This window comes from Fopius arisanus, unplaced genomic scaffold (assembly GCF_000806365.1).
Source record: "Fopius arisanus strain USDA-PBARC FA_bdor unplaced genomic scaffold, ASM80636v1 scaffold00031, whole genome shotgun sequence".
NCBI lineage: Eukaryota > Metazoa > Arthropoda > Insecta > Hymenoptera > Braconidae > Fopius > Fopius arisanus.
Window position 1 is genome coordinate 222,292 of NW_011887770.1, and position 24,364 is coordinate 246,655.

At 38.4% G+C, this 24,364-nt stretch overlaps 3 protein-coding genes across 9 annotated transcripts in view; 2 read left to right on the forward strand and 1 right to left on the reverse strand.

Annotated features, from left to right (window-relative positions):
* The first annotated feature begins 202 nt into the window (after positions 1–202).
* Positions 203–1,750, forward strand: mdlc (RING finger protein mdlc). Its single transcript, XM_011303168.1, has 3 exons — positions 203–400; positions 651–724; positions 824–1,750. The coding sequence occupies exons 1-3, from the start codon at positions 337–339 to the stop codon at positions 1,607–1,609; spliced, it is 924 nt and encodes a 307-aa protein (XP_011301470.1). The 5' UTR covers positions 203–336; the 3' UTR covers positions 1,610–1,750.
* Positions 1,751–1,846: 96 nt separating this feature from the next.
* LOC105265601 (synaptic vesicle glycoprotein 2B-like) lies at positions 1,847–9,200 on the forward strand. Of its 5 annotated transcripts, none has more exons than XM_011303170.1 (4): positions 1,847–2,725; positions 4,164–4,470; positions 5,932–7,336; positions 7,512–9,200. In XM_011303170.1, exons 2-4 carry the CDS (start codon positions 4,180–4,182, stop codon positions 7,853–7,855), a joined length of 2,040 nt encoding a protein of 679 aa, XP_011301472.1. In that variant the 5' UTR covers positions 1,847–2,725; positions 4,164–4,179; the 3' UTR covers positions 7,856–9,200. The 5 variants fall into 5 exon arrangements, with proteins under 5 accessions (XP_011301472.1, XP_011301473.1, XP_011301471.1 ...); XM_011303171.1 differs by having other exon boundaries at positions 1,847–2,295; XM_011303169.1 differs by lacking the exon at positions 1,847–2,725 and adding an exon at positions 3,147–3,685.
* A 703-nt stretch (positions 9,201–9,903) lies between these two features.
* Positions 9,904–24,364, reverse strand: part of fra (frazzled) — a 21,769-nt gene continuing 7,308 nt past the window's right edge. Inside the window, exons 2-10 of one of the 3 annotated variants that reach the window (XM_011303177.1) lie at positions 17,318–18,481; positions 16,653–16,824; positions 15,900–16,507; positions 15,006–15,561; positions 14,229–14,728; positions 13,948–13,986; positions 13,380–13,742; positions 13,126–13,221; positions 9,904–12,914 (exon numbers count right to left, since the gene is read on the reverse strand). In XM_011303177.1, coding sequence (XP_011301479.1) covers positions 12,229–12,914; positions 13,126–13,221; positions 13,380–13,742; positions 13,948–13,986; positions 14,229–14,728; positions 15,006–15,561; positions 15,900–16,507; positions 16,653–16,824; positions 17,318–18,481 — 4,184 coding nt within the window. In that variant the 3' untranslated portion in view covers positions 9,904–12,228. Of the gene's footprint in view, positions 12,915–13,125; positions 13,222–13,379; positions 13,743–13,947; positions 13,987–14,228; positions 14,729–15,005; positions 15,562–15,899; positions 16,508–16,652; positions 17,053–17,317; positions 18,482–24,364 lie in introns of all 3 variants that reach the window. The other 2 variants (XM_011303174.1, XM_011303175.1) reach the window with 2 other exon arrangements.

Here is a 24,364-nt window from a genome sequence, read left to right on the forward strand (position 1 = left end):
AATAATTTTTTCCATTGAAATTCCACAAGATGTGGCTTCCCCCTTCCGCTCGTTCTACAGGCGACTAAATTCCAGTTAAACAAACAAAAAACAAAAACTATTCATGCCGCAAAAAATAAAATTCACCCTGTAGACTTGATGGACACCCCAGCATTGCGTATTGCGCCCTCCCTCTCTTGGGGTGCAGTACTACGATGCCGCTGGGGTCACTCAACCCCCAGAGCTGAGCCTCCACTAGGACATTCGCTGTTTCACCCTTGCCATAAGCGCTGATCTCCGCTATAATCGCTCGTTTTGAACTATTTTGACCTCCATACGAGAGGAAAACAATTTAAAATGTTTAAAAAGAGGAAAATTGTTAATAACGCCACGAGGAAACGTCAGACCGAGGGGCAAAATGGTGAGAGAATTATTTAAATCTCATTTCGATAGGTTTTCTCAATTTTCTTTGGAAAAAATTAGAGTTTGAGGTTAACATCAGCTATTTGTCTTATTTTGTTATTACTTCCCACTAATTATTAACTTGTATTATTTTTTCTCAAGCTCAATGAACTGAATAATAATATAAAAATTATTTCTTAATCATTAACAAATATTTATTCAGTCTGAAAATTCCTTGGGACTTTTTTCTGAATTGTTTTTATGTGCAGATAGCAGTGAAGATGAGACGATGGTGGTGAAGAAGGAGAAGAAAATTGAGGGGAGTAATCCCCTCCGACAAAGTGTAAGTGCATTTACAATTACTCAATAATTATTTAATTATTAATATACATGCAATGCTGTCAAAAGAATTCAATGTGTGATGTGTATTAAATTTTTGCAGACAAGCGCAAAGAGAAAAGGGAGGAAAGAAGCTAGTGACACCAGTGATGAGGATTCCTCGGTGATGGTGTCCTACAAATCAAAGAAATCAAGTGAGATAGAGGGCCCAAGTGACCAGGGAGCAACAGCTGTTCTGGAGACCGAGACAGAGGTGTCGAAGGATGCACAGGCGATATTTGAAAAGGCCCAGAGGATAAATGAGGAGCTGGAGGGAAAGGAGGACGACAAGATCTACAGAGGGTTAAATAATTACGCCCAGTACTACAAGAAGAAGGACACAGCAGCTGGAAATGCATCCAGTGGAATGGTGAGAAAAGGCCCAATCAGGGCACCAGCTAATCTTCGTGCTACAGTCCGATGGGACTATCAACCGGACATCTGCAAGGACTACAAGGAGACAGGATTCTGCGGCTTCGGGGACTCCTGTAAATTTCTCCATGATCGATCTGATTACAAACTTGGGTGGCAACTCGAGAGAGAAGCGGCCACTGGGGAGTACAACAACTCTGGAGATGAGGACGATAAGAAATACGAGATTGACAGTGATGAGGACAGTTTACCCTTCAAGTGCTTCATCTGCAGGAACACATTCACGGATCCTGTTGTCACCAAGTGCAAACATTATTTCTGCGAAAAATGCGCGCTTGATCATTACAAAAAATCCACTCGGTGCTTCATCTGCAATGTCCAGACCACTGGGGTTTTCAATCCCGCCAAGGAGTTGACCAGTCGAATGAAAAGTGAGGGTCAGGGGGAGGACGAGTGCTGTGGAGATGACGACACCTGATTCACTTTTTCATCATGCGAATTATTGCGTGGAATTTATTTTTACGGATTCTAGGCGCTTGCTGGTACCTAGAATCAAAGAATCGGCGTTGTGAATTATTTATTCATCTCTAGGATAATAAAATGTCGAATAATGCGAGAATTTTAATAATTAATTGGAATTTTTTATCGAGAAAAAGGGATGAACGTCTGAATGCGATTTGTAAAATGGTCAAGTATTTTTAAATCGATCTTTCACTGGAGCTGAATGAATTATTTAAAAAATTCCGAAGATTATTCAAGTTTTATATATTAATTTTATTTTCAAATGAATTTTTAGTGATTGAAATGAATTTACAGTGGAGGTTTGAAGGACAGGAGAGAATGATTGGAGTTGGGAGATGATTCGTAAAACGGAAAAATGTGAATTTTGAAATTTAGATTGAATACTGGAGAGAATCCAGGGGACAGCGAGTATTCGTGCGACTGCGGGATAGTAACCAACTCCCCTCTCCCCTTAGAATCGATACAACAAACCAACCAATGTGCAACTGGATGTGTATCTCCAGCATTGAAATGTCATCGTGCAAGTGTTTCCATCACCTCGATCATCAATTTATCCCCGAAAAATCCATAACGACCATCTGAAGAACCAAAAAAATGTCCTCGACACCAGCAATATGAACCCAGAGTGCTCTCCAGTCTCTAGTGAGTGAAAAACAAATCCTAAAAAACTGAAAAATCCAGTGTCTTCTGGTTTAATATTCTTGGAAATAAATTCCACTCCTAATTACTTCATCAATAAGTCCTCCCCCTCTCTCGAAAGCTAAAATACAGTGGAAGTATTATAATATAAATATTTTGTCAACGTTTTTTATGGACTTATTCGGCAGTTGTTAATGGATTTGAAGAGGAATAGGGAAAGTATACATTCAGTGGAGTTTTATGTAATATAAATTGAAAATTGTTTATTTTCGTGGGGATTTCATGTATCGATCGTTTTTATATATTTAATCTCCACACGGATCTGTTATCCAGAGAATCCCCTTATCGGCTATTGGCAATGTAAAAGGACTGAAAATTTTTACTGTAATTTACAGTAAATATAATAAATTGAGGAGTGAATTTTAACAAAAAGGTGAATTATACAATATTTTCAGTCGTTCTATTAATTATTTCTATTTTTCGCACTCGTTATGACTTATTTATTGCTACGTCGATTTTCAACGTTTAGATAATTTGTTTAAACAATGCATGTGCATTAAAATAGTTTCAAATTTCTGGAGTCAACAGGTAAATAGTTTTTCCCGCGTTTATCGTACAGAATTTTCATAAATTTCTATTGGAATTTTATAATAATTATAATTGTGATAATTCTTTTGGTGTGTTATAATTTTTTAGAAGAAATCTAGAAGTTTTTATTAAATTCCCTGCTGCATGGAAATATTGAATTAACTTCTGTCTCGTTGACATTTATAATAAATATGTGAATACTAAGATATATCTATATCAATATTTATATAATCTATATTTATATAAATTACACATAAATTTCATTAAAAAATCTAATTTTCATTTTTCATTATGAAATTATCTCTAAAACAGTTTTGATCAGTTAAATGGGGTCTTCACGTTCTCTGGTTTAATGAACAATTGTTAATTACTATAATTGCTGAACTTTTAGGGTCTAATTCAAATTGGAAGGAAGACGAGGGAAAATCAAGGTGATCCCATCGATTTTACCGCGAGTCAGTGATGAATTAGTGAAGAACCTTGAAAAAACGTTGTGACTGCAGGACTGCCTCAATTTTACTCAACTCCCAATTTTTCTGTTAAAAAATTATTAAAAAATCATTATTGCCTGCTAATAAGTTCGTCAATAGTTCCAGAATTATGAATTCTGTGATGATAGATAATTCAAGCACTGGGGATTGATTATTTCGTGGTTTTATGCACGAGGGAAATAGTGGGAATCAGTTTATCATTTTTATTCCCATTATCGTGATTAAACGTCACTTGTTATTTATTAGTCTACCTGCCATTTGCATTGTTCGAGGAAGTGTCGTGATAGAATGAAAATAGTTGAGAGTGTGAGACTGTAAGTTTCCACAGTGATAAACAATAAAATAAAAACAAATAAATAAAATTAATAAATCCGAATATATCGTCATTGCATCTCGTGAAATTCAATTTTTTTATAGATTTTTCATTATCTCGGTAATGAGAGGATGTACGATGAATATCACAGAGGTACTTCTTGTAGGGAATTTAAAGGTCTATAAAAAAGGTCATATGACCTTGTTTGCTAAATCCAGTAGTTTTGAAATTATTTTAAATTCAAATGAAAGGTTCAGTTTGACTCGATTGGGATCGCTTCTCCAGATTTTTGGGAATAACTTGGAAACCAGACGATCTGGAGAAAAAAGTGAGAAGAAATTTTTTGTGAGGAATTAAATTTTCCATGAAAAATCTTTATGATATTCTATTGTAAATCCAGTATTTACCGAGATAAATGATAATCTTGCTGATTTATTATCTTTTGGCGATTAATTAGTCATAAAAATTGATTTTGACAGATGGTTGGTGGCAGTGATGCCCCCATCAGAGGAGGAAAGCCTCTGGCTTGTAGGGAAAAGTGGTGGTGCACTCTCCCAACCGGGAAATGGTCGATCAGTGAGACCTGGGGAAAAAGCACAAATTAAAAAAGTCCTGTACACCGAGGAAATGACGAGTCAGAGCAATGAGACAACCACCACTTCGACAGCTGTTCCAGCAGCTGGAACTATCAGTGCCACTTCCACTGATCCTGCTGAACACGATCTCATCGATTCCAGGGATGATGCCAATTTGCTAGCGCAATTCCACGAGGATGCCATTAAACAGGTATTGACCTCTTAAATTTATCGATGGATATTTATCGCTATATCTCCCTAAATATCCATTCTACAGACAACTTCTGAGGACCTTTTTCATAAATCATTTAATTTTCCATAAAAACGACTTTCTCACTAATTTCTCTAAAATTAAATCTTCTCGAGATAATCGCGGAATTGTAAAAAAAAAAAACGTTTACACATCGTTTGAAATTTTTTTAATCCTCTTATTTTAATCATTAATTTTTTTTTTTTGTAGTTATTAATTTTCATGATAATTTTATGAGTTTCTTCAAGTATTTAATTTTGTTTGACAGATTTGACAGATTATTTTTAAGTTATGATTTGAAAAGGGAGCAATTGATTTTCTGAGGTCGGAATCAGTCCCCTTGGTAGGAACAATGGGTAATTTCGAATTTGGCAAGTTCAATGGCTTTATTCGAAAGGAAAAAATCCTGATGACTCACCTCGACTTCCAAAGTGCATGTTCCAGTCACTGCGCCACTGCGCTCGAGTGCGCAGCGCGCTCCTCATTCCGAATTCCAATTTATTGTGTACCCTTTGATAAAAATGGCTGAGGACCTGGACACATCCCTGACGAAGCTGAAGAGCGATCCCCGAGACATCCTGGACCTCTTCCGAGATCTCCCAGTACGTTCTCACGACAAAAAACCCAAACAATCACCCGAGATTAATCCCCCTGATCCCGAGACCCCAAATTTCACGGATATCTCGGTAATTATTCACTCCAGAAGAAAATACTATATGAAATTTTTTGTAGAGGATTAAATTCCCCCCAGAAAAGGTCCTTTATAGATTTTTGCTCAGAGCCTTGGTCCGGATGTAGAAGAAGCTGAAAGTGAAATACGAGTGGGTGACAGTTTACGATGAATTTTTCGAGTCCACCACGATATCATCGGAGGGGCACCTCCTGGGGGAAAAGTGCAAAGGACTTTTTTCAAGGAGTGACTTTTCTCTACAAAAAAGGTCCTTTGAACTTTTCCCTAAAGTCCGTTCCTTTGAAAATATTTGGGGTTTTATATCTAGAGACAAATGTGAGGTTAGGGACGAGTCAACAATTATCTCTGTGATTAGTGGAGATGGAGTACAGAGAGATATTTTCCGGGAGAATATTCTCTTCTGTAATAATAACGATGTACTTCAATGATTAGTAACTTTCCCGATTCCCCAGATTTTCTCAATTTTTCTTAAGATAGTCCTTTGTCTATTGGTACTAAAATCAAAATTTCCCTTGTTGTCTTATTTTTTCTTTTATTCACGTCTAATTGAACCCTAGATTATTACACATCTTGGGACTTTATTATTCCTTGTTTAAATAACATTTCACCCAACATTACTGTATTATTATATTATAAATAACCATAAACAATAAATAGTTGCGATGTCATTTAAACCCAAATTTTCATCAACTTCATTTCATAAATTATGATTTTCATAAAATTGCTTTCAGGCAGGTGTGGGCTACTTCCAGATCCTGGCAGCATTTTGCGCAGGGCTAGCCCTAGCTGCCGACACAGTAGAGTTCTTCGTGGTGCCCTACATCCTACCGAGTGCTGAGGTAGAATTGTGTATCGAGGATAACGAAAAAGACTGGCTCTCAAAGATAACACTTGTGGGTTCAGCCCTAGGTGGTATAGGATGGGGAGGTCTCGGAGACAGATTGGGTCGTCGTCGAGCCCTTCTATCAGCGATGTCAGTGCACGTCCTCTTCATCGGCGTGGCAACCTTTATGCCAACCTACGGTACCTTCATGACAGCAAGATTTTGCTCAGCCATCGCTGTTGGAGGTGCTGTCCCTCTGGCGTTTGCCTATGTCGCCGAGTGCTGTCCCAGGTCGTCCAGAGGACGATGGACAGGTATTCTAGTGGCTGCTGCTTCCCTGGGAGGTGTTTATGCTGCTCTCCTGGCCTGGGCTGTTGTCCCCACAACTGGTGAAATGGTTGTTCTCGAGAATAAGGAACACTTCAGTGCTTGGCACAAGTTTCTTCTATTCTGCTGTCTCCCAGCTGTCTGCTCCACGATTGGACTAGTTTTTCTACCGGAGAGTCCGAGGTACCTCGTGGAGGCTGGCCACGATGTGGAAGCAATGATGGTGTATCAACGCATTTACAAACGCAACAATGCACGCAAGGCCCTTTCAGGTACTCAGTATCAGCTGTCAGAGCTGGAGCTACCCAGCAAAAGACCCCGGGGCCTTGCACCTCCATCACCATCAGGCAACACAAGTGTTCTCAATGACATAATGTACTCCATCGAGATGTTCTGGAATTCATTTCTACAACTATTCTCAGGCCCCTACATTAAAGTCACTGTTATGCTATTCATAATCTGGTGTGCAGTGGCATTTGGCCTCTATGGTTTGATGCTCTGGTGTCCTGAGTACCTGAAGAGAATTCGAGCAATTGAATACGAAACCCAAACCGAGAGATTTTTCAATGAGGATTTCATCGAGACAACATTCACTGGCTCCCTCGAGAACAGACGATACAGAAACTCAAGATTTATCAATTGTAAATTCAACAAAATGGTGTTCAGTCACGTGGACTTTGACAACTGCACTTTCCAATCTGTCGAATTCACCAGCATCAAGAGCTCCAAGACCCACTTCACGGATTCAATTATCGTCGATTCTAAATTTATCGATACGGATTTGTCCAAGGGATCGTTTGTCAATTGCAAACTGGTGAATAATACTGATCTGAGTCTCGTGGGGAGCTGTCCAACTCTCGATCTTGATTACAATATTTATATCGAGGAGGCACTACATGGGCATCTAGTTGCTGAACTGGCGTTTGTTCCAGCTGCAATTATCGCTGGAATCGCCCTGGGTTTTCTCCAGGGGCCCAAGATCATCGGTGAGTTGTCCATTAATTGTCAATTCTTCAAAATATCTCTTCATTAAATTACTGGCAAAAGGAAATGAAATGACAATACTGACACTTTCATTATCATTTATTCTGTCAATTAATTAATGTGATTCATTCTCTGTTTTTTAATAATTATAAGACTAATAATTTATTTTTCTGTCAGGATTATCTCTATTTTTATCCTCTGGAGGTGCTCTCTGCCTGATGCTGGTGAGCAACAACAGCTCAGCTGTTCTCGGTTTCGAGGGTGGATTCATGGCAGTTTCAGCTGTTGCCTGGACCTCCCTGGGCCTCATAACAATCGAGAGCTTTCCAACTCACTTGAGATGCACTGGGTTTGGCCTGATGGCTGCTGGAATAAGGATATCTGGATTAATTGGTACAGCTGTTTATCAGACACTCGTTGGAGCTCCACTAATAGCACCAGCACTCCTCACAGCTATTGCATTGTTCATCGCCAGCATCACGACTTTTAAATTACCGAATACTCATACAGTTTTCCTGTAAATCGGTGAGAGATAATAGATATTATTTTGAGAATGAGTGGATCGGAATTTCACAGGGAATCAGGGAAAGGATCAGATGTTGGATGTGGTGCGATGCGCACAGGCTGTGGGAAGATTATTAAATCGGGGGTTTTATTGTGAATATGTTATTTGGAGTGATTTATCCACTGGGTAATTGACATTTTCACTATTCACCTCTGATTTCGTGACTGACATCGTGCAACTATGTCGTACGCATAATGCGACGAATATCAACGTATTTATAAATATTTTAGTACAGAGAATTAATGAATTAATCAATTAACGTCAATTTTGCTGAGGAGATCCGAGTGCAACAGTGAATTCATATCAAATTTCCACGTTAAATTTGTAACAATATTGTTTTTTTTTATTCCAGACAATCTCTTTGAGACTTTTATCAATTTCCCTGAGGTGGAGGATGATTTTTACAGTGATGACTTGTTGTGTCATTGAAATAGTGCACGGATCTGTCGGGATGGGGAGATTATGAATTTTTAAAGGGAGAATTTAATCTATTACGGGGAAAATATCGATTTATATCCGGTGGTAATTGCCATTTTAAGTGGCGGTGGAGTCTGGACATTTGCACCGAAATCAGACTCTATGATTTGCCCCACTCCATAATTTTTTTATTATCCCAGCTCATTATCTTGATTTTAATAATGAATTCTAGGGACAAATGCAGTACTTCCGCTTTCATTTGAAGACAATAGGCTGCGTAATTAGGAGTAATGAATTTTATAATTTTTTTTTTCTCTTCGCCAAGAAGTGACCAGATGTTATGACGTGATCATTCGATTTTTTTAATGAGGAATTATTGATTAGAGGAGTTGTAATGAGAATGCATTTTTTTTTTCATTTATTTCGGGATGAAATATTTCAACTTGTCTGCCATTCTTTACCACTTTACTACGGAATTGTCTGTTAATTGGAGAAATTAATCAAAGGTTCAGCCATTGCAAGAATCAAAGTCCAAATTTTAAATCTGGGAAAAAAATCTAACACAAACTGATATTTTTCTACTAGAAAAAAACGGGGAGCAATTTTTTGAACTTTCCACAGTGGAACTAGCCCGTGGGTATTTATTTACTCAACATATCATCTGCGATGAACCAATTGCAGAAAACAATAACAATAGCAGAATAAAATTAGTAGCAAATTGGTAAAGTGAGATAAGTCGAATTGTTCAGTGAACTTTTTTAATAACAATTGATTTATCTCGAAAACTACGGACTCAAGACGAAAGTCTCAGAGGACTTTTTTGTAGCTGGTTAAATTCCCGAGAAAAAGTGTATTCTGATATTTTTCGATAAAATCAATAGTTTCTGAGATTAATCGATATTCAATGGATCAAAAAAATTTCATTATCTAATTTTACCACTTAATTACTGAAGAAAATAATTCAGTAGTGAAGGGGTAGAAGGGGGTGCGTTCAGCCGAGTAATCGGATGACTTATTGGTACCCTCGATGCATCGATCGATTTTATTAATTATCATTTACTGATAAATCCAGGGAAATAACCGATTCTAATGCTCCAATTGTTGAGAGAAATTTCTCAATTTAATCTTTAAAATTGCCAGATTAATTGCAAAATTTATGGGCAGTTTTTCCCCCGGCAATTTCCCTGGGCGTCGTGTGAAGAAATTTTCATTACGTTTTTTGATAATACTCATCCGCTTTTACCACTTTTCTAAGAGATTAAGAGCATTGCGAGCACATGTAGCTCGTTTTAGAGTAATTATAGGTCATACTAGGTACATAGGTAATTAGATATGAAGTTAACGATGTACTGAGGTGAGAACATTAACGTTTAGATGTTTAGAGACTGTTTTTAGGTGTTAAAAGTAATTGAATTGTACATTTAAGGGCCCTGAGTCTGATTGCGACTGCGAGTCAATAGAATGAGATTAAATTTATTTTTCATTATCGGAATTGCCGTTTATTTTTTTTATCAGTGGTATTCCTTTTTTGTTAAGGAAAATTGAGATTTCTTGTGAAATTAGATATTCAATTTTTTTATTCTTAGATTTATTGATTTGAGGTCGAATGCTGTAGCACTGATTTTATTATTGTATTCCATCGATTTTAGTACTGCCAGTCTGGTGAATTATTCATTATGTACGGTTTATTATTTGTAAGATTTATTAATTAATGATTTATTGGGAGAGGGGTAGTCTCTTGGGGAGATTAAATTCTGGCATGTTTTTGGTGAAAGTGTGAAATTTTGAGAATATTTCCCCTTGGAAGTAAAAAAATTGACATTTTCCTCTCAAAATTTAACAGAATCGATCTTTTACCCCTCGACTGAACCCTAGGACCTATATAATTTATATATATTGTATATAATAATGTCTCCACTCGATGAAAAACATTACACGACTCATAACGAAATAATCGATACGAAAATATCAAATCCCCAGCGCACATATCGATACCAATCAATGAGAAATAAATAATTAATGAATTAAAAGTAATTCAACCATAAAATTAAATGATTATTCACGGAATATTTCGAGTGGACACGTTTAAAAAAAAACTGAAGTAATCAGGACGAAATGATTGTGCATTAATATTCATTGATATTATTTCCAATAAATCGAATGAATAAAGGTGATTAAGAGAAAATTAATGTAATGATAAAGAATATACAGAGAGTTTAGTCTCTCCAACGTATTTGATCTCACGTGATGTTGAATACAATGTTAATGGGTTGTTTATAATAATGAGAGAAACATAAAGTGCATGTGTAATCGAATCACGAAAAAAAAACAGTTGAAAGAATAAATTTAAATAATTCAAAGGAAGGTTCATATACATTTATTGTATAAATCAATGTTTTACAAATATATTATCACACTCGTTACAAATGCTTCACATTATCAAGGAAATATTGATCGATTGTAATAGTTTCGATAAAAAAAAAACGTCATGGATGGCCGCACTAATTTTAATATATTACAGATATAATGACGGTATCATTAAATAATCTACACATTACGTTAATTCAATATAAATAAATTGATTATGAAACATCATTTCGTAAAAAGTGTAGACCGGTTTTTTGTATTTACATGGCATTTAAAAATTCTTATTCACTCGGTATTGCTTACGTCTATCATTTATCAATAAATAATATCAAATATTTATGGTTATCGATGAAGCTAGGCTAGTCATTTAATTACTTCGTGGTAAAATAGGTCGATGGCTTTGGAGATAGGCCAACGTTATATCAAATTTTTTTTCTTGGGCTTATATATTTATTTTTTAATATGGAGCATTGAAAAATGGGCAAAATTCTTGTGCCTCGGTTATTTATAGAATCACCTTTTTTCCCCATTCATTTGCCCGATTTTTCAATAATCACTCCCTACATTTGCGCGTAATCGTCATTACAGTTACATATAATGTACAAGCTTTTGTCTAGTGAACAGACAAAATTATAAGCAATTGTTCTTTAGAATTGCTGGATTTATAAAACGGTAGAAAATGGGGCGCTGGGAGGATTTTTAATTTTAGAGAGTCTGGAATTTTTAGTAGTCAAGAGTTAAAGTGAGAGATCATCATCAAATTGTTTAAAAATCACTGGCTTTTTTCTTCATAAAAGAGAATATTCATTCTCTCGTCGATTTTTCAATTGTAAATTCTGATGAATGATTTTATTCCCTCACTTTACCACTTTCCCACTGAATTGCCTCTCGATAACTTTCGAATCGAATTGGAAAAATTGAAGAGTTTCATTGAAGAAGTTTTCTCGAGTAGAAAATGTGATTTCTAGATATGCTTGGCAGTTTTTTAATACTCATTACTCTTTTTATCACCGGAAAAATCATCCTCTCCATTAAAAATCCTGTTTTACTTTCTTAAAGGCATTAAAATCCCTCAGACATTGAAATTCCTTTGAAATTCCGAAGTATCAAATCCCTACTTTCAAAGAATAAAAAATAATCCCAGAGAACCAAAAAAAATGAGTTAAACTCAAAATACAAAAATGTATAAAAAAAATCGAATAGACTACAACAGTATTTCCCAATGAGATCGTAATACTAGTCTGACTGAATCTCCCACCCCTGATTTATCATTAAAAAAGAAATTCCTGAAACCTGAATAAACCGTGAAAAACGGTGAATCAAAAATTATTTATAAAATTCCCTATATCCATAAAATCCTCAATCATAAAAAATTGAGAGTTAATTCCTAAAACGTCATAACGACTCGGGAAAAACGATAAAGCTTTTCTCGATCGTCTCAAATATGGCAGTTTGTAGCTGTTGACAGAGTAATCTGATCATGTTTTAAATAAATCAATAAAAAACGAAGACGATGGCACTTCTGGATAGAAAAGAAAAGCCATTTCAACACTCAAACTCGGATGCTGTGATGGCATTGAGATCCTTCATGAGTCCCTCCAGATTAGCCATCTCCTGGTTGAGCTCCTCAGTGCTGTACGAGGGCTTGAGTCTCTCAATTTCCTCGGGTGTGTGAGAAGCTGACGAGACGGATGTCAGTCGATTTTTTAACTGGCTGGTGGCGCCTTGCTGCTTCTTGTAAGGACTCCCAGATATACTCGGTCTCACTGTCACCTGAGATATCCCATGCTTCTGCTGAGGAGTCGATGGAGCTGACTGGGGCGGAGGTGCGGGAACACTGAAGCTCTTCAGGGGATGGCCCTGAAGGCGTTTAACACTTCCACTGTCGCCAGTCGATGAGGACGTGCATGTGCCACCGACTGTTCCCCCTACATTCCCTGATACACCCGACGACTGCTCCCGTCCTCCGTAATGACCTGGTGCATAATTACTGTTGGCTGTGTACGATGGACCCGTTGAGTAGTTCAACGAGCTCAACTGATCATATGCACTGGGCATCGATGAGTCTGGAGATGATTCTGGTGTTGGCTCCAGTGTTATGTGCGCTCGATTTAAACTGTATTGGGCCACAGTCCTGGGATAAGTTGGTCTCGTTGGACCATCGGTGCAGGAGTTGTGGATCGTCGGCTGGGACATACTGCCATTGACTATCGGCGTTGCCGTTGCTATCGCTTCAATACAAATAAAAACAACATCAATACATCAATGCTCTCGCTGCATCATTACTAATTACTAATTGTTTGAAAAATGGTGAATTACCATTTCTCTTTATCATGAACAATTGAAATGTAATATTTCACTAGCTATTTAATAGAGTAAACAAGTGAAGTGATCAGTGAAATGTATCTGTACAGTTAAAAAAAATAAAAATAATTCACTTACGATGTGTCAAGGGTCCCCCATCAACAGGTAATGTAATGAGTTTTTTACCACGACTGTGTTGTCTGCTGAGGGTCGAACACTTTTCATCCATGCCCCCTAATTTATTGTGTAAAAATAAAAGAAAAATAGTCACTAAAAACGATAAAAAGCGTAAACGATCCCTAAAAAATCTAGAAACAATTAATTACACTAGTGTAAGGAGTGTGTGGAGGATGTGACAAGAGAAATGAGTAATAATTATCTCGAATGCTCACCCATGTAGCTTGGAACGTATGTTCGTTTGTCCAGAGAGCTGGAATTGACGGGAACATTCTCCTGATTGTAATCGGAATTGCCAGACCTGGGTAGTGTATTACTGACAACTCCACTGGTGCATGCTTCACCGTTCATGGAAGACTTCTCCAGAGCCTTGAGCTCCATCTGATCGTGATGAATCCAGAGATCTGGTGGCTTGATGCTCGTCTTCTGGGCTGGATCCTTCATGTAGCCCTTCTTGCGATCTGGTGAGTCTGGACTGCGTCTACAGCAGACAAAACCCACGACGATGGCTATCACCGTCAGCAGCATCATCGTACATCCCACGATAACGTAGATAAATACTGTAGACTGTTTTCCATCTGCAGGGGAAATTCAGTTTTACATACGACAATTTTGATAATTACCTCTACTCTGAATTTTTTTAAACTAAACGCTTAATGAATTACTAAAATTGAGAAAACCGATGAAAAAAAGAGGAAAACAATTGCAATTATCAATTATTATAATTATCCTCAAGCCAGATCTACTTGCAAAAATCAGAACAAATAAATAAATAAAAATTACCTCGATCATGCAATTCGTCATAATAATCCATTCCATTACCTACAGAACAACAACATAAATAAAAACAAATAAAACACTGGAGATAATTTTTGGACTCGCAAATTTGTATCTCAAAAAATAAGATGAGAAAATAAATTAATTAACAGAGAATTCAACGAAATTCTGTGTAAAACCTTTTTTACAGAAATTTCGCTATTTCCCTGAAATTTTGAAATAAATTTTCTACTGAATAATTGATTATTTATGTAATATAAAAAGACAATAGCTGGTGTTTAACTCACTGGGGAGTGTCTTGAAGGTAATCGTCGAGGAGAAGGGGCCGTATCCCTTGAGATTTCTCGCCTGCATCTTGAAATAGTACGTTGTACCAGGCCTGAGGCCCTTGACGACGTACTCCGTCCTGTTCCCGACGATTCCATCCACCAGCCAGTCCCTGTCTCTCTTGGTGTTGTCAGTGGAATACGAGAGAATGTATCCAATGATCTGGCCATTTGGCTGCTTCGGTGGCTGCCACTTGAGGACAACTGAACTTGGCCTCTCCTCACTACCCTGGACCACTAAATCCCTCGGCGAAGTCGTCGGCGCTGCCTCCTGGGTCTGATTAAGCACTATCATGCTCCAGGGTGATTGCCTCTTGCCTTTAACTGTCCTCACTGTAAACTGGTACTGCATATTCGGCTTGAGATCGTCAATCATGCAGTTTAGATCAGATGCGTTGAAGTACTTGTACTTTGGATTGTACGACATGGGGTGGTACGGGGCGTATCGCACCTCGTAGTGCCTGTCCAGGAACAATTTGTTACGAAATATTTTTTTTAGAAATAAATAAATGTTTTAGAAAACGAGAAAAAATAAAAATTGACGTATTTTTCTAGTTGAAAAACAAATCGATATGCGAATTTTTCACTTTAATTAATTACTCTGAAAAAAGTTTTGGTGTAAAAAAAAAAATATAGAAATTTTGAAGTTTAAAAAATATGGGAAAATCTCAAGGTTTGTTTATCCTTTCATCAAATGAAAAATAGATGAAAAAATTGAAAAAAAAAATTTTTTTTCACCTGTTATCAGTAACATATTGACTCTTGGATAAAGAGTTATCAATCCAGTACAAAACAACAGTATTAGCGGAGAGAACAATGGCCTTGAGTCCCACCGGAGGTATGAGAGGTGCAACAGACTCCTGGACAGATTTCTCAGTGGTCCTGACATTGGCATAAATCGGTGGTCCCTCACCGGCTTCATTGGTCGCCCTCAGCGATATCACGTATTCAGATAAAGGTTCCAAATTCTCAAGCGAGAAGAACCGCTGCTTGCCGTCGAGGGGTTGGGTGTAAACATCGGGAAAGCCCTTTCCCCAGCCGACGATGTACCCACGTACCTTAATGCCGTCGTCCTTCGGAGGACTCCACAGGAGCGATATAGAATCGGCCATGGCCTTCGACCTGAGATCGCTGGGGGCCGAGGGTACCACAGACTCATCGAGATCATTCTCGTACGTCTCCACTGGCAGCCACTCGGTCCAGGGGCCCGTACCGTTGACATTTAATGCACACATGCGAATATGATATACGGCCCGACGCATCAGACCAGTGAGAACGTGCAGACGAGTGTTACCTTGATAAGACATTTGTATGCTTTATATGTTAATCGTAATTGACGGAGCCAGGGTTCCTCTCTTTCTTCACTAGGTGCGCGTGCAGTCGGTGGAGGAGAGAATTTATGGGGGAGAGGGCTATATAAGGGCTCTATGAAATCGCTCTTGCTAGTAGGAATGATAAAGTAATTGAGCGAACGCATTCTTTCTTTTAATTTCTTTTAAAATCATTCTTTCCATATTTCCGTTATGAAAAAGGGAATTTAGTTTCCAAATTTTCGTGATTCTTTGAATTTTTTACATTTTTGGAAAGATTTCCTTCCACCATTTTATAGTAGGATATGCAAAAATGACTCACCTTCGGTGGTGATTGTGATGGAATGGTATCTCTTTTCTAGCCTTTTGTGCTGAATCTTGTACCCAGTGATGATGCCATTTCGTCCCTCGAGGGGTGGCTCCCACCTGATGATGATGCTGGATGAGCTCGCTGCCTCCAGAGTAACGTTGTGAGGTGGCTGAGTGGGTGGTGCACTGTAAGTTCTCATTGAAATTTCGCCCGTTGATGCCCCAGGCCCGTTTTCGTTGACCGCATGAACCCAGATACTGTACTCAGTGTACGGTACCAAGTTGATGAGCTCGTGAGTGATGCTCGTAGTCTCCCGAGTCCTTTCACCCTGTCCCTCGCCCTCCATATACGTTATGACATACTTGGAGATGCGACCATTGATAACCTTGGGTTCCATCCAGACGAGTTTGATGCTGGTGGAGCTTGTCGCAAAGCCCTCGAGATTTAAAGGAGGACCTGGGACGTCCGCCTCGGAGTGAGTGGTCACCCGAAGGGTCTCCGAGGAGGCACCCGCTCCTCGTAGATTGTGGGCGACCACTCGAAACTCGTAGGTAACACCAGGCTGAAGACTCCTGACCACAGCGTCCAGTTGACCTGGAGCCGTGTTCTGAACTCGTTCCCTGGAGAAACAATATTTATCTCTTATAATTGTGTAATGATTCTGATTGATGCACCCAGAACAGTCGTCCTGAATCAATTTGCAGAATCAACTAGAATCAGTACTTTCTTTTGACGGTTAGACAGTATTAGACTCTCAATAATCACCTTTGTGAGTCGTCCTGTTTGTAGTAAACATTATACGTCAGGGCATCGCCATTTGGATTCGCCGGACTCTCCCACCTCAGTGTCACAAATCTCGTCTTTACGATTACGACACTGAGGTTTCGCGGAGCTGATGGCACGCCACCGTCAGCGGCTTCTGGATCATCTGAGTCATCTAGAAAATGGGAGGCAGGGTCGTACAGGGAATTGGGATCGTCAATTTCACGCTGTAAATCGGATGGATCGTCCTGGGGAGTCATGGACGGTGGATTTGGGGTGAACGCTGACAACGTGTGACCCAGGAGGGTACTAGGATGCTGCCAAGTGTTATTGTACAACCGATGCGATAATTTCTTTTTCTTCATCGGTGACTTTGGCGTTGTCGTCTTTGGGGGATTTTTTTCTACGTTAGCATGCGGCACAGTTAGTCGGGAAGAACAGGAACGAAATAAAATCAATGAATTACAAAACAAAAATATTCAAATAAACAGAAAAAATAAAATAAATCAATCGACAATCAACCCTTCATCGGATATAGCCTTCAGAAGAACTAATCCCAAAATATTATTCCGTATATCTGAAGGCAGTCACCGACGAAGTGTTAAGCTAATAAAAACTGGATTGATCGGAAAAACATCGAGACTTTCTGGAGCATCGGCAGTACTCACTCGGCATGTTGATGGTTAGCCTGGCTGCGGCCTGGATACTTCCTGCAGGATTGACACCGACGCACTGGAAGATACCAGCGTCGATGGCCAGGAGTCCATTGATCCGCAAGTTGTTGCTATTAACAATCTGCCAGTACTCGCTCAGAGTGATAATCTCCCCGTTCTTCAGCCAGGTGACCCTGGGCTCCGGTTTTCCATATATTTCACACTCAAACTCCAGATCCTGATTCTTGTTCGCCACCTTGTCCTCCGGCCGTTTAACGAATCTGGGTGGTACTTGAACTATGAGCTCAGCCACAGCATCGAGTGTCTCGACTCGGTTTTCAGCTCTGCACTGGTATGAGCCATTGTCCTCCTCCATGACATCAGTGATCATGAGGCTGGAGGCAGCGACTTCGCGGTATCGAGAGTCTAGGGTTGCCAGGTCGACGATGACACCATCCTTCAGCCAGAGGATCGATGGCTTGGGGTAACCGTTAGCAGCGCACTCTAGAGTAATGGTGGAACCCTCGACAGCCACTTGTTGCTGGGGCTTGGCGACGAATATTGGGGCCGTTGGGGCCTGATCCAGATCGCTGGTCAAGAGGGAGAGCTGGGCTTTACCGCTGAGACGGGACTGGCCGTAACCGCTGACGTTGCATCTGTAGGACCCCACGTCCTGGGTCCGCACGTCGTCAATTTCCAACGCCCCGGATGGCATCAAGGTCATCCTGCTGTCGTCAATGATCAGAGGATGCTCGTCCTTCAACCACTGGACCCTGACCCGACCCTTTTCCACTGGCAGCGCACACGCGAGATAAGCTATTTGCCCCAGGTACAACATAGTGTCGTGTGGCTCTTCCCGAAATTCTGGAAGTGTCGCGACCTTGATTTCCGCAACTCTTGACACTATCGCCCCGATATTATCAACCGACGCCAGACACTGGTACTTCCCCGTTGTATCGGCATTGTTTGAGACACTCGTTATGTCAAGAGAACCGTTCGCCAGTTGCGACCGATAACCATCTCCAATAAAATTTATGGGCTGACCATCCTCACTCCTCCATTGAATCGTCACCGGACCGAAGGCACTTGAAGCGGAACAGTCTAAACGCGCAGGGCCACCCTCTTCGACTGCTGTATCTTCGGGTTCCACTTTGAAGTGGAGGGCAGATGTTAAGGATACTGAAAGCCATATGTAAATATTTTTCCGGGTTTTTTTTCAGGGGTTAACCAAAATATTGGAGTGAAGGGAAAACCATTTTTTTATCAGTGAACGCGAGAACATGTGCAGTCTTCTCATCACAATAAACATTTCCATTCTATTATTTCTATTATCGAACTCTTTGCTTCAATGAGCACGCGGTACTTCGATTCGTTATGATCACCGGTGATTTGACAATTTTGCATAAGACGCATGCGCAATCTGCGCAGTGCGTTGCGCATAACTCTCACGAGTAAATCTACGCGATTTCAAAGTGAAAGTTGTGGAACAGGGGAAAATGAGTGTTTACGAGCCAGTCCCTTCGATATTTGGATATTAAATAATAGGGGAGTATTTTGGGAGTTTCCACAGTAAAATTGTGCCTTTGAAGCAAGTGATACATATTTCGTTGTGGACTTTTCAGGGAATCGAGAGGGTGTGGGCAAACAAAAGGAATACCTCAGACTCGAAATATACAGCTGGCACGCGTGCTTTTGTTAGGCTTATTGTACTCTATCAAAAGAGAACTGTCTGCCTCGAACTAAATAGGAATAAAAAATCTGATGGAGTGGAATGAAATCTGTTCAACTCAGACTGAATTAAAAATTTACGGTTGAATTTTTCTTTAGGAGAGGAAAATACCCATATTTTCGGGGGAGTTCAATCTTCGATTCTTCATAAAATAAAATTCAGTAGTAAAACGTTGTAATGGAGATTAGTTGAAATTTATAGAACTCCTAATGAGGTGAAAACGATTTTTGTGCTTTCGCCTTTTTCTTGGGTGTGAAGATATTTTTTAATGTGTATAAATTTAAAATCAAAATTGAATGTATAATCAAGGAAAATCGGTCATTACTTCACGAGAAAGATTTTTCTCTACGGAAAAAATCGAATTCACCAGTAAAAAAGTTAAATTACAATCAAATAATTCCATTAAGAGAAAACTTATAACAAGACTACCATTATTTGTTTTTATTAAAAAATCAATGAAAAAGCTGAAAGTTATTTGAAGAAAAAAATGAGTGAGAACCGAGTGCGAAAAATTAGTGAAATGAATAATCCTTGAGAAATGTATTTTCTCAGTGTTAAAAGTAAAACAGTCCGTGTTGTATAACTTTTAAAACCACATCTGATATCCCACGAATTGATTACCCAAGGGACATTAGAAATTATACCGGATATACTGTGAGGAGTCATGTATGCACAGTTGGTTGCGATAGCAAGGAGCAAAGAAAGTTGAGAAACGAGAACGAGGGATATAAATTCCCACTGGATAGGGGGTTTGAGTTTGTTTCCTTCCGTACAACCACCGGCAAATGGCTCTAGAGGGGCTGGATAAGCGATTCTGGAATACGATTTCAGTTTATTTATTACTTCATTGAATCTTCCTCCGCAGGAATACACGATTTCTTCAATTTTCCCCCAGATATTTAACAATAACTCCAATTTATTAATTCCCTCCACTGCCAACATTTTTTCACTATTCCACATCATTCTATATGGATCAATAAATAAATTTATTGCTCCATTTAATCTCCCACATGAAAATACTATTTCAATTCTCTCCAAAAATTTAACGTAAACTTTAAAAAAATCAATAAATAAAATAATAAACAATACGGAAACGAATTGATATTGCGACAATAACTCCAATTTATTAATTCCCTCCACTGCCAACATTTTTTCACTATTCCACATCATTCTATATCGATTAATAAATAAATTTATTGCTCCGTTAAATCTCCCACATGAAAATATTATTTCAATTCTCTCCAAAAATTTAACAGTAACCTTCAAAAAAATCAATAAATAAAATAATAAAAAATACGAAAACGAATTGATAATTGCGATTAAAGGGAGAAGTTCCCGATTTAATGAAGTGGGAATAATTCTTTGGGTATAAATGACTGGAATTTGAGTGGAACTTCTCGTTTGGCAAAAACACTTGTAAATGTCAGTTTTAGCCTCTGGAAATTCCAGTTATTTAGCCAGTCCCTGTTATTTTCTGGAAAAAAATGGAGAAATAAATGAGCCATTCGAGGAATACCAGTCGAGTCGATTCGCTAACTCAATTAATCACCCTTACATCCGTTCGTCCACCCCACAAAAAACATTTTTACGCCTGTCTTTCCCTGTTATTTGCACGCATTACTGCAAAAACTACACCACTTTCATTATATCTTCTGGGAATCTATCGGAATCATGTGGATTGACAGCATGATGGAGTTATCTATGACTGATGACAATTTGCAATTGCATAAAAAAATAATAATTGCGATAATCCTGAATTATTTTAAAAGTTCTGAACTCTTGCCCATTTTTATTAATCCAGTATTTACCGAATATCTCGTGATTGAAAGGGGATAGCGATTTTTTGGGCTCTACATTTTTTGGAGAGAAAGGCGAGCACTACAAAAAAGGTAATTACGAAAATATCAATATTTGGGTTCAATTACGAGATATTTGGGGAAAACTCATGTGACTACTGAATTATTGAAATTATGATTTTCTAGACGGAATAATTTCTCAATTCATTATAAATTAATTGAGCGGGTTATTGTTAATATTGAGAGTAATAATAATAATAGATTCTGTCACTCTATTTTGCGTTCTGATTGTTTATTATATTATAAGAGATTTTTTTGTCCTGAAAGGAAAAATAAGGAAATTCGTTGATAGGTGAGTTGTGATTGAACTACAGGAGTGTTAGTAAAAATAATGGATCTATGTTTACATTGGCTGAGACACTGAAAACGACTTTATTTCTTTCCCCTTCGTCACTTGAGACATTTAACATGGTGAAGTAAAAGAGATGGAAATGGTCTTGTTTAGGTTCTATTTCCGTATGACGCGTGGGACTGCGGTAGGTAAGCAAGTGAGCCCTTCATGTTTTTATTTATTTACCCTTTTTTTCAACGTCAAATAAATCAAACCGCGAGGGAGGATTTGTTTGCCTCGTAAATTTTCTCGGGCCCAAAAAGAATTATCAAAAAAAAATTTCCAGACCCGTTTTTAAACTCTTGGTCATTCTCGTTGTCAATCCACCGATACACCTTCTCCCTCCAAGGGATGAGGGTGAATAAATCATTTAACGAACAGAATTCAACGTCTCGATCCATCTTATTTCTCGATACAATCACGGAGTAACCCAAGGATATGTCATTGATTTTGCGTGCGTCAATTGATCATAATTACCGTCAATTGGGTTTGTTGGTAATTATTATGGGAATATAGGGGAGTGATGGGGGTCGTGGAATTTAAAAAAATTGCCGCATTGGAAATAATTGGGGGGTGTTTAAATGCCTCGACGTTGATAGTTCTCACGTGTCTAGTTATTCGGCTTTTTTATTTTCCTCTTTTCTTTCAATCACTCAACAAATTCATTAGCAAGTGTTTTATCCAGTCAATGTCTCCCGTTGATTATCAACCCCCAACAATACCTCAATGTTCAATAATTAATCATTAGTCATTGAGGGAAAGGGATAAAAAATAATGCCACTATCGGTTAACAACACTAGCCAACAATTCAATTGATCAATTATTCTCCATCCACTTGATGCCGAATAATCATCTCGCAATGTTCAATACACTTTTCATTAAACCCCATGCCCTTTGACAATACCAAGTAGAGTAATTAATATCTTCGAGTGCATTATTTGAACAAAAGCCCAATGGCTTTCCACTATTTTTTCATTCATTCCTCTGATCCTAGCACCCGGGACAATGAGTAACAATGAATGAGGGGGTGACATCAAATGGGGGAGGTGTTTCCAATCGTCAGAAAATCCCCAGAAGCACGTTGCAACTGCAATAAAACCACTCTCCCCCTAGCATTTGGCGATAAATCGGCCAAAAGGGAATAGGAAATTCTGATGAACATTCTGGGGTGCCTAATCCTCCACATGACGCTATTCGGCACATTAATTCTCCCCCAGAATAAATTTCAGAAGTTTTTTTTTCTCCTTGAGATTTAATCTTTCTGGGGTAATAATAAAAAATGAATTTTATGAATATGAATAATTGAAAAGAATTTTTTATTCATGCTGCCCCCTCAATAGAATATCGGCCACTGGATCTCGACGGGAAATAATTCCAGTCTAGATTCACATCAGACCTTGAGATCCCGAAGAAATCATTTTTCTCCTACCAAAAAGTTATTTCACTCGGATTTATTTGTTTAAGAGCTCTCCCGAGAAGCTGTTCAATTTTCTCTCAGAATTTTCGAATTTCACACCTTCCGCAGGTGTTTTTTTTCCCAGGGAAAATCCAATTCAGAACCGGAAGCTCCGGATTTTTAACGGAACTTTATTTTTCTTGTGAATTATCAAGAATAATTCGATCTTCTCACATTTTTCCGAGAACTTCTATCAAAAAATACGAAAATACAGTAAATCTCATTATATTTCCGCGACTTCGTACTGGACTATAAATAAAAAAATAATTAAATAAATCTATAACAGTCTCCCCCCCCCCCCACCCTGTAATGAACCCCCACCCTGACACGTCCGATAAAAACGAATAAATATTCGGTAAAAAACAATTTTTCCAAAAGAACTGACAAAAGAGATTCTGAAGTGATCTCCATGTGCTCCAGTTACCGACAACTCGTTGCATCTGAAAAATTGTCGCAAGAACACCTTACAGGTCATCGCCCACGCTCACCCGACATTAAATTCCATCTGCAGTCCATTCACTCTCATTTCTACTTCAATTTCAACACTAAAAAGACTTAAAAAAAATTAAAAAATAAATAAATTCTACATCGTTAACGTTCCACAACGATTCAATCATCCCCCAATTAAAATCTCCAATTTAAAATAAAATAAACCTGATAATTAAATTAGTCAGGCCAATGTCGATGCTCTGGACGATTTAATTAACTTCTCGTTTTCCCAGAAAAGAGGAGAATGAGGGGGCGTGTAAAAAAAGGTCGATTGCGTGTCGAGGGAATTAATTGATCGCTCACTGCTGAGAAATTACTGGAATAATGGGGTGGGTTGAGGGGGGTGCTCAAGGGAGGGAAGGAGGTGGATTGGATGTCTATTAAAATTTACGGGACACCCCGTAGATATTCGTACCCCCTTGTACCTTGTCTTCACGGTCTGTTCGTCACGTGTCGAGTACTTTTACCACGTATTTTTCTTTACTCCTTTATTCATGTTCTTTTTATTCTCAAACATTCTGTTCTGTTGAGCCTTCTTCCTCTTTTCACGTACTTTTTTTTTGTTTTCTACGGACTCACTCACTAGGATTTTTTTTTTCTACAGTCTCTCGTCTGCGCCAATACCAGCCCTTTGTTTTTTCCGTTTTGTTCGGGTTTTTTTTTATATTTTTTGTTTGTTTCAGATTTACAACTGGAATATGAGAGATTTTTTTATACCGTCGCTGGTACATGGTGAGGAATTGTTTATTTTTGGGTTGTCGTTATTTGTTTACCTGTGGAATTATTGGATGGTTATCCCTTCATTCATTGTTTCTCATTGTCACGGGTGCTGGGATCTCAGGAATGAATGGAAAAATAGCGGAAAGCTATTGGGTTTTTGCTCAAATAATGCACTCGGAGATATTAATTACTCTACTTGCTATTGTCAAAGGGCATGGGGTTTAATGAAAAGTGTATTGAACATTGCGAGATGATTATTCGGCATCAAGTGGATGGAGAATAATTGATCAATTGAATTGTTGGCTAGTGTTGTTAACCGATAGTGGCATTATTTTTTAACCCTTTCCCTCAATGACTAATGATTAATTATTGAACATTGAGGTATTGTTGGGGGTTGATAATCAACGGGAGACATTGACTGGATAAAACACTTGCTAATGAATTTGTTGAGTGATTGAAAGAAAAGAGGAAAATAAAAAAG

Excerpts from the sequence above, each read along its gene's own strand:
- LOC105265601 (XM_011303169.1), top strand. The coding sequence starts at position 3,660 with ATGAAAATAGTTGAGAGTGTGAGACT. Across the intron at positions 3,686-4,163 it reads ATAGTTGAGAGTGTGAGACT|ATGGTTGGTGGCAGTGATGC; the intron begins GTAAGTTTCCAC and ends TGATTTTGACAG. Across the intron at positions 4,471-5,931 it reads ACGAGGATGCCATTAAACAG|GCAGGTGTGGGCTACTTCCA; the intron begins GTATTGACCTCT and ends AATTGCTTTCAG.
- mdlc (XM_011303168.1), top strand. The coding sequence starts at position 337 with ATGTTTAAAAAGAGGAAAATTGTTAATAACGCCACGAGGAAACGTCAG. Across the intron at positions 401-650 it reads TCAGACCGAGGGGCAAAATG|ATAGCAGTGAAGATGAGACG; the intron begins GTGAGAGAATTA and ends TTTTATGTGCAG. Across the intron at positions 725-823 it reads GTAATCCCCTCCGACAAAGT|ACAAGCGCAAAGAGAAAAGG; the intron begins GTAAGTGCATTT and ends AAATTTTTGCAG.